Source organism: Trifolium pratense, linkage group LG4 (assembly GCF_020283565.1).
Source record: "Trifolium pratense cultivar HEN17-A07 linkage group LG4, ARS_RC_1.1, whole genome shotgun sequence".
NCBI lineage: Eukaryota > Viridiplantae > Streptophyta > Magnoliopsida > Fabales > Fabaceae > Trifolium > Trifolium pratense.
This window is the reverse complement of record NC_060062.1, coordinates 1,052,204-1,062,187: the sequence shown is the minus strand read 5'-3', so window position 1 is coordinate 1,062,187 and position 9,984 is coordinate 1,052,204. Positions and strand designations below refer to the sequence as shown.

The 9,984-nt window shown below is 29.6% G+C and overlaps 1 protein-coding gene across 1 annotated transcript; it reads left to right on the top strand.

The window, feature by feature from the left end:
• The first annotated feature begins 5,159 nt into the window (after positions 1-5,159).
• Positions 5,160-9,444, top strand: LOC123920426 (pirin-like protein At1g50590). Its single transcript, XM_045972681.1, has 6 exons — positions 5,160-5,315; positions 5,715-5,764; positions 5,854-5,892; positions 6,005-6,033; positions 6,701-6,867; positions 8,763-9,444. The coding sequence occupies exons 1-6, from the start codon at positions 5,215-5,217 to the stop codon at positions 9,265-9,267; spliced, it is 891 nt and encodes a 296-aa protein (XP_045828637.1). The 5' UTR covers positions 5,160-5,214; the 3' UTR covers positions 9,268-9,444.
• The last annotated feature ends 540 nt before the right edge of the window (positions 9,445-9,984 follow it).

Below are 9,984 nucleotides of genomic sequence, written 5' to 3'. Positions count from 1 at the left end.
GACATGACTGATGATGTGGCACTTTATGATACATGATACTAGTAACTGCATGCATGGATGACTAAAAGAAATAAAATTTAAATTGTTACTCGTGTGTCCTATTTTTACACATCCGCTACTTAAATAGTGGACGTGTAAAAATCAGAAATTTTGGGGGAAAAAGATGTCCGCTAGGGCAGCAAAAGTAACTCATTCAAGTATAGCATAGAAAAGTTTTAGAGAACTTCTTTTCACGCTTCCGACTTTTTTCGCGCGCCTCCGGGAATTCTAAAAATACTCCTATGCTATTTAAGTAGTGAGTGTTAAAGGGGGCGGAAATTTGAAGAAAAGAAAAATAGTTCGCTATTTATAGGGGCACAAAATCTTAAAAATACAGTTCGTTACTTAAATAACGGATCTTATAGAATCTAATATTTTTGAACCCCCTACCCTTCTTTCACCCCTATGAAAATATTTTTGTAAGGTTTCCTAGTTAAAGTGCGAACTTAGTTTGCTACGTAAGCATTAAACTGTGTTTTTTCAGATTTTGCATCCTTCAACACTCACTAGTTATCTTACGAGAGAAGTATTTTGAGAGATTCAAGGGATGTTTGAGAATCTCAGGAGGCGCGAAATGTAACATTTTTATTAAATTTTCTTTTTCTGCAATTGTTCATTCAACTCTTCTAAAATGTCATATTTTACCAAAATATTTTATCTAAAGGGTATATTTTTCATTATTTAGATCGATGCATTGTTGATGACTAACTATTTTTCTTAATGAGTGCGAAAGAAATTGCCTTTATTTGTTTACAAAATGGAAGGAATATTTAATTATTATTGACAATGCAGAATTGATAAAAAAAATCGACTCATGTGAGTCAATTTTTTATCAATTATGCATTGTGAGTAATAAATTTTTAGATAATTATAAAAAAAAAATGCTAACATATGTCCTAAAAAAGCAAAAATAGAAAAAAATTCTTAGAGTGTATTCAAAAGAACAATATGTAAACTTCAAAGAACTTAACATTCAAATTTCAATATAAATTATTTGTCTTGATTTCTTACTATGTGCATATATTAACAAAACCCTCACAAAATTTAAAGCAGAATTGACTAAACTCCACCCAAATTTGCCTTGAAAACATGATCAAGGAACTTATAATAAAAGTTTAAAGACATTTCATTATGAATGTGTCATGCTTTTGTTCTAATGATGTCAATCCTTTGGAATAGAGAGGCATTTATTTCTTGATACACCTAACATTCTCCACTTTCTATTTCAACACAAATGTCTCTCTACTTATCAAATTAATTGCCAGCCACTTAATTACCAGTTTGTCACGTTTGCTGCCTAGGAGAAAAGGATAAACTTGCAATGCATTTTGTATACAGATTAAACTTTAAAATACTCTATCCTATCCTAAATATAAGATATATATTATTGATAAACAAAAATATTAATTAATGTGTATTTGATCTAAATTTTAAATAAAATATATTAATTTTTTTGTCTAATAGCCTAATAACTAAAAATTTCACCTTAAAGGTGAATACATGAAGTGTTTGAGATTCGAACTCCGACTCCTATATAATATGTCTCTATTCACACCACATGTTCCTATTTTATAGCAACTAATTAGCATATTTATTTTGATAACCGTTTTGAAAATACTAATTAAAAAAGAATTGATTTGTTTTAATTACATGAAAAGAGTGCTTTATAACTTGGTCAATATATATGTATGCTTTATATAAAAACAGAGTAGAAAAGTACTAAGAGATGAATACATCCCTAAATTCATTGTGTTTCATATATCTAATCCTCAAAACAAAGTATTTTCTAATAAGTGCCTGAGTTACCAACCTTGTTAATATTCTCATGTCTTGATAGCCTCGGTATGTTTATCACCGAGAAGAACCGATTGTATTCTGGGGAGTTGCGCAATATATGCGGATAATTCTTTAGTTCAGTGATTACACGCCTCCGGTTAAATAGTTTCCAGCCATCCGCGACAACACTTGCAATGCATTTTGTATACAGTTTAAACTTTAAAATACTCTATCCTATATATCCTAAATATAAGATATATATTATTGATAAACAAAAATATTAATTAATGTGTATTTGATCTAAATTTTAAATAAAATATATTAATTTTTTTGTCTAATAGCCTAGTAACTAAAAATTTCACCTTAAAGGTGAATACATGAAGTGTTTGAGATTCGAACTTCGACTTCTATATAATATGTCTCTACCAACTGATTTGAATATAACCCATGATTTAACTTTATTTTATTATTTTGAAAGAATAAAAGAGTGTTGGAGGAGGGGGAAGAAATTCCTTCGCTCAAGTGTGTAGACATAGACTATGGACTATATATTATGTGATGAAATATACACGCAAGCTACACGATGCAGTGTGAGTAAGACAACTTTAATTATTTCAACATTTTTCCTTTGCTTCTTCATTTTGTTGTATGTATCATCATTATTTTTATACCAAGTCCCGGAGAGATGAGACTTTATTTACAGTCTTTTAGTAATAATCTAATATATTTAGTCTACATTATAAATAAGATACATTTTTTTTTACATCTGATACTAAGTTAACATCAGATACATTAAATTTTTAATTAATCTAAAATATATATTTTCAATTAATCTTAGATATCTACTACATGTATCACATGTGATACATGCATATGTAGTAGATATTTAAATCTCTTAACTATATAGTTCAAGATTTTATTGTTGAACCGTACATATAAAAAAATATTTGTTGGAAGATGTATATGAATGAACAAAATAGTGGATTTAAAAATGAAAACTCGAATAAAAATATATTTGAACCGGACTTTTTAAAAAAATCACTGCAACTTTCCCACTCCATTTTATTTTTAACTACCCAATTCCTTGTTTGGTCGTGACATCTGTTTTGGCTTATTTTTAATGGTGTTATTTAATGTGTATGATGTTATTTAAGGTACGATAAGAGAATCTGTGGGGCATATAATATGAGTTTTCCCCTCCATTTCCAGTCAAATTTTCTCCATACGCATGAGACAAAAAATCAAACCAATGGTCATATGCTTAAGAGGTCGAGACTTTTATCACTTATATCAATTCACTATTTTGTTTGTTATGGTTTAGCTAAAACATAATTTCAGTTGAATTTTGAAAAACCAATAGATAAAACGGATAAATTTAATAACCTACTACGACACGTACGTATATCATCTTAAAGCATAGTATAAAAAACTTACAACATTTGAAAATATCCTTTGTAATTTTATTTTTTTAAAATATCAATATTACAAATAAAATTACAAAATTATGAAAGTGGCCAAAAGCCAAATTAATCTTAAATTCGAACAAAATGATGAAGGTGGGAAGGGTGTTAAAAAAAAGTCAATATACTTTAGAGTTTAGATAACGAATTGTTAAATGTGAGTGATGATGCTAAGTGACGGATGCGTGATATATAAAGTCCAACTAGAACTAGTAGTATTTTTCTTCCTTTTAATTTAGAGTAGTAATATATGTACTACTTATCCACGATTTTTTACCAAAGGAAGCCAGAATTTTAGACCTTTTAAATAGATGGTTAATAAAAGTTTGATTTTTTATTTTTGCATATAAAATAGTTTGATTAGTAGAAGAGAATTTACTTTGTGTATTTTACAGTTGGGTGAGTCTCACATCTTAGGCGGGTCTCTCACATTTTCATATTCTAAGAAACAAAGAGAGGTGAAAAATAGAAGAGAGAAGAGGTACCGTAGATCAAGTAGATGAATGTCAAATAATTTTAAGTTTTTTTTTTTTATGAACAATAATATGAAAAATTAAATAGTACCACACAAGACGATAAGTAATACAACGCAACATTCAGATGATGAAATCACCCAAAAAAAATCTGTATAAAAAACCACTTATTTATATTAAAAGAAAGAAAAAAATCATATAGAGAAAAAAATGGTATAGAGTGAAGATTCTAGACAAAAAATAATCCCAAAATATAATAATATAATAAATGTGGTATATTAAAGTAACGAAATAATTCATCTATATATTGTTCAATCTATCTTATCTATGAATGGATGAATTTTTTTAAAAAAATCCACCAATTTTCAACTCATTTCATCTCTCTCCATAGTAATAAAGAAAACTTAACAGAGAATATTTTTTCAAAGAATAACTAGGGCCGGCATATTGTGAGCATTTTTCAAATGCTTATAGTATAGTATACTACTCTCTGGTTTCAAATTGACTAACTCAATTCACTCTCGTGCCCTATTTACACATTTTGGTTTGACCACGTTTTTTTTTTACTAATAATTAAAAATAAACATTAGCATATAAGATATTATTGAATTCATCTCGATGAGTATTTTAAAATATCAACTTTTTATAATTTTACTATCATACTCCCTCCGTACCAAAATACTCCCCCATCCGAAAATAAATGATCTAGTTGATCACTTTCATGTTTGTCAATGCACAACTTTAATCATTAATATAATAAATTATTTATTATTAAAAGTTATAAAAATTATATATATTGGTACCCTTGGATTAGTCGGTCCTAAGACCGGATACCAAGTTTTAAAAAAAAAAAAACAACATTTCATATGTCAATATTTGCATATACATATTAGTTGAAAAATAAAGTCAAAAGCGATCATATGAATAGTAGACAAAGTAAAAAATAGGTCATTTATTTTGGGACGGAGGGAGTATAAATAAAAGTTAGTTAACAAAAATGAATTTATTTGGTTCAAATCTTTAACTAAATACATCAAATTTTTTTGACTCATTTTTACTTATATTTTGGGACGAAGAAACTACAATTAAAGAGATTAATCGTCAAAGTTATACATTGTCATGCGTTAAACGGTCAACTAATGATTCATTGTGTTATAGAGGGAGTCCTTTTAAATAGAAATTCCACTATTATGACATAGAAAATCCACTATTAAGACATCATGATTCATCATGAGTGCGTTAAGATGACGTATGTTAACAAGAATGGAATAAATAAGCCGAATATTAAGCACAAGCAAACTCTTAGCTGAGCTATCACTTAGTACATTTTTTCTTTAGTTTGATATTTCTTAATCTCACACCATACATACATACATAGACCCCACCTTCCTATTATTATATATACACTTCAAAACATTTTCATCATACACTACATTGTTTTTTCCAATTCCCACTTGTTACACAAAATGCCACAAAATCTTATAGAGCCTCGTCTTGTAGCAAGAAAGTTCCTAGCCAAACCTCAACGAGAAGGTGTTGGTGCTGTTGTTAGAAGAAGCATAGGAAGGTACGTAACTCATTCATTCCTATACAAATTACAATGCAATAACATACTGACTCTGAGAGATTTATCGAATGATTGATGTATCTGATCCATAATATATTAGTTATTCGATGAACCTGAAAAATAATTTTTACTTATATATGAGATCAGATGGAGTATCGGTTATTATTATCATTATTATTAAAATATATCATTATATTTTCAAAACTTGACTTACAACATATGTATGTATATAGAGAAATTAAATTACATTCATGTAACATTTGATTGAGATGAAAAGAAAATAATTTTAAAAATATTCAATTATGATCATTGAGGTAAGGTGTTAAATTTATATATAAATTGCATTAGATATTTTGGAATTGAGATTTTTGAATTGATTGGTTATGTGGGTTTGATTAGATTTGAGCTCAAGTATTTTGATCCTTTCCTTGTCTTGGATGAATTTTCAGGTGAGAATCTCTGTTTTTTGCTCTGTTTTTTAAGTTCAAAATGAGAGTCACAATCTTTTTTTGTTTTCTAAGAATTTGAAATATTGCAGTTACTGCTCCTTCTGGATTTCCTGATCATCCACATAGAGGTTTGTCATGCATGTTGAATTTTCTATGTTATTTATACTTGTTTTTCATTAATCTCCTCTTAATTATGAGTTTCTAATTCATTTTCATAATTTCTCACATTTATTAAAACAGGATTTGAGACAGTCACATATATGTTACAGGTAAAATCTTCTTATTAACATTTGAGAAATATAAAACCTTTTGAATAATTCATTTTTGTTGTGTTGTTATAAAGTCAAAGGTATAGAATATAATATAGTGGCCATTATAAGGAGAATAAATCAATAAGAATCACAAAAAGTAAACTAAACATTTGGCTTTCTAATATGATATTTTTATTCTATGTTAGTTCAAATTATTATGTTAATTGAACTAAATAGTCAACTCAATATGGTATTAATTTATGTGCTAGTGTTATTAGTATTAATGATTGATTACTAAATGAACTATTTTAGTGAGTGTTAGTATATAGTTTTAAATTGTGAAAGTATTTTAAAGTTATCAACGGTTACAACCACAAATTCGACCGTATCAACTATATTTTTTTGTATTTTAAATTTGTGTCGTAATTGGGATTATGACCGCAATTTAAAACAGTGACTGAACTACAAAAGCAAAATCGTAAAAACTACCAATAGTAACATTTTACGAGCACAATGGCACAAAGACAAAAGGGAGCCCATATCACATATGTACTATAATGTAGTCTTGTTTAATTTTCTAAAAGGCCAACTACTAGTTTGAGTGTACTTTAAGTTTCTTGCATACAATATTGGTCACATATGCTTGTCCTAATTTCACCTTAGTGTAATTGTTTGTAAAATTAAGGGTGCTGTAACACATGAAGATTTTGAAGGACACAAAGGAACAATTGAAGCTGGTGACTTGCAATGGATGACTGCTGGTAGAGGGATAGTGCACTCAGAAATGCCTGCAGCTCAAGGAATCCAAAAGGGTCTACAACTATGGATCAACCTTGCTTCCCAACATAAAATGTAAGTGAACAATGCACAACTTATATAGTCTTTGACTCTTTGTATCACAAAGACTTATGCTCGAAGGTGTGTCTAGTGTACAACACCTACCCGACTTCGACATTGCATGTGACCTTTTGGTTTGTCAGCGAGAGATGAATTATCATGTTCCAATGCTTACATGCTATGATTTTAAGACGCTCCAAACAATAGTTTTTGGTCAAATGCGTTATTCCACCTAAAAAAACACATACTTATGTGACTACATTCGATTAATATTTTTTTTAATTTATTAATTATTACCGGTGTTTGTGATTCACAGCGTATATAGTTCATACTATTTTCTTATGTTAATAACATTTGAATTGAATATTATTTCTTAGTATAGAAGTATTCAAAATTTAGGTTGCTAGAGGGAAATATTTTTTGGTGAAAAAGACTCAAAATCAGAACATTACTAGTACTAAATATTGACCACATAATTCGATGATGACATACTGTTTGCGTCACTAAAAGATCATCATTATTTGTTTGGACTTTTGGATAAATGCTCACCATCTAATACAGTATCAATGAGAGCCAAAAAAGGAATTCCACTCTTTACAAAAAAAAAAAAAAGTCAAATAATACATTTTAGAACATTATGAATTGATATTGCACCCTCACTTTCGCACGTGACTTTATTTCATGATTCCAAATCATGGACCATATATCCTACAAGTGCTTTTTGAATAGAGCACCAACATATTCAAAGAGGGTCTAAAATGGCCATTATAAAGAATGTGCCTAAAACTAGAGCTGTCAAAAAGGGCCGGGCTATCGGGCCGGCCCATTAGCCCTATCCTTTTACACGGGCCGGACTTCATAAAAAGGAGGCCGAGCCTTATCGGGCCGGACCATATCGGGTCAGGCTTTTTTATGGGCAGTCATGGGCCGGCCCACAGGCTTTTGGGCCGGCCCCTTAAAGAATTAAAAAATTATTTATAAAAATTGTATAATCTTTTTATTGTTATATTTTGGTCCTATTTTTATGCATAAATTCATATATAATTTTTTTAATTATTTTTATTGTTTTATTGGTTTTTGTACAATTACAACGAAGGATATAAAACTTGGAATATGGTTATTTTAAGCCTATCATCTTTTTATTGTATTTATTTTATATTCTTTTATATTTTTGTTTTTTATTTATTTAAATTACAATGGATGAATGAAAGATATAAAACTTGGAATTTGTTTTTTGTAGTAATAATAATAATAATATGACAAAAAACTTATTAGATTAGAATGAGATTATTTGTTAGAGATTTGTTTGTTTGTTTGATGAGGATAAAGAGGAAGATATTGTTATTTGGGAGATTATGTGAGAAAATATAGGGATAAGAATTACCTTCTTGAAGATTTAGTTGAAAAATATAACATAAATTTAGTAGAATATATTTTTTTTTCAAAAAAAAAATATTATGAAAATTAGTGGGCCGGCCCATCGGGCCATGTAGGCTTTTGCTTATCGGGCCGGGCTAAGCGGGCTGGGCCATGAAGTTAACGGGCCGGGCTGGGCCGGCCTCTTTATTTGACCGGGCCCCTCCAGGCCGGGCCAGGCCGGACCGGGCCGGCCCATTTGACAGCTCTACCTAAAACCCTTATATGTTGTGATGATGATGATGGAAGTATTTGATTTTAAATTTTGCCACTTCCTTTAATTTTTAATGTAGTCTTAATTTATTTTTATTAGAAGTATTTATTATTGACATTTTCATAGATTCTAATTGGTACTACTTTTTTTTTGGTTATATCCTTCACGAGATTAATAAGATTTATATAACTTGAAGTTTAAGTCAAATTGGTACACTATTTTCTTAACTACGAAGCTAAACTTTGGTTTAATTTGTCCTTATGCTGTTGTGTCATCTTAGGATTGAACCAAGGTACCAAGAAATTTTAAGCAAGGACATAGTAGAAACTATGAAAGATGGTATCATGGTTAGAGTTATAGCAGGGGAAGCACTTGGAGTAAAGTCACCAATTTACACAAGAACACCAACAATGTATTTGGATTTTACTCTTGAACCAGGATCACACCTACAACAACTTGTACCAAAATCTTGGAATGCTTTTGTGTACATCTTAGAAGGAGAGGGTATTTTTGGAAATAAAAAATCTCATCCTACAACTTCTCACCATATTGTCCTTCTAGGTTTAGGGGATGGTCTAGAGGCATGGAATAAATCATCTAAGGTTCTTAGGTTTATTTTAGTTGGAGGTGAACCATTAGGTGAACCAATAGTACAATTTGGACCCTTTGTGATGAATACTCAACAAGAGATTGACCAAACTATTGATGATTTTGAAAACTATACCAATGGATTTGAGAAAGCAAGACATTGGAAGTCACAAAGTGCAGTTGGTGTAGAGTTTTGAAATTAATGATGTTAGCAATGAATATCTTGAACATGCAAAGTCAAAAATAATATTATTAGCTTTATTATACTGATTAGTTTTACCTAGATTAGTTAACTTGGTAAATATTAGTTTAGTAAATATTAGTTTGGTAAATAGTAAATTACCCTTTATAGAGAAATATATATAAGGCACAAGCCTCACTGCTATGTAACAGATAACTTTCATTTTTTTCCCAATTCAATGAGAATGAGTTTTCTTTTCCATTTTGATCCTCTTGTCAACAAATATCTTGAACATGCATGATGTTAAAGAAATCAAAGTTGCACATCGATCTTATTTTTAATTTAATATGTATGCATGGTGAGCTATGCAAGTTTTTATGTAAAATGCAATCAGAGTTAAACACATACTGAAATTGAAGTTGGTCTAGAGTTTTGATTTCATTTAATGTCACATTTGTATGGTGGATTATGTAAGTTTTTATGCATGTTGCAATTGCAATCTAAAATTCAAACAGAGTTAAAAATAATATAATAACTATGGATTGTGGACAGCTAGCCGAAGTCATCTAATAAAATGGTTATCCCTTGTAAGAGCTTTTGAGGTATTGTCCGCCTTAAATATAAATTTTGACTGTTATATCTTTTATATAAAGTGTTTCTCTTCATTGAGTTGAGTAGTGCGTGTGATGAATAGAAATAAATAAGCGAATTTCACCCATAACTAATTTGCATA

Excerpts from the sequence above, each read along its gene's own strand:
- LOC123920426 (XM_045972681.1), top strand. The coding sequence starts at position 5,215 with ATGCCACAAAATCTTATAGAGCCTCGTCTTGTAGCAAGAAAGTTCCTA. Across the intron at positions 5,316-5,714 it reads GTTAGAAGAAGCATAGGAAG|ATTTGAGCTCAAGTATTTTG; the intron begins GTACGTAACTCA and ends GGGTTTGATTAG. Across the intron at positions 5,765-5,853 it reads TGTCTTGGATGAATTTTCAG|TTACTGCTCCTTCTGGATTT; the intron begins GTGAGAATCTCT and ends GAAATATTGCAG.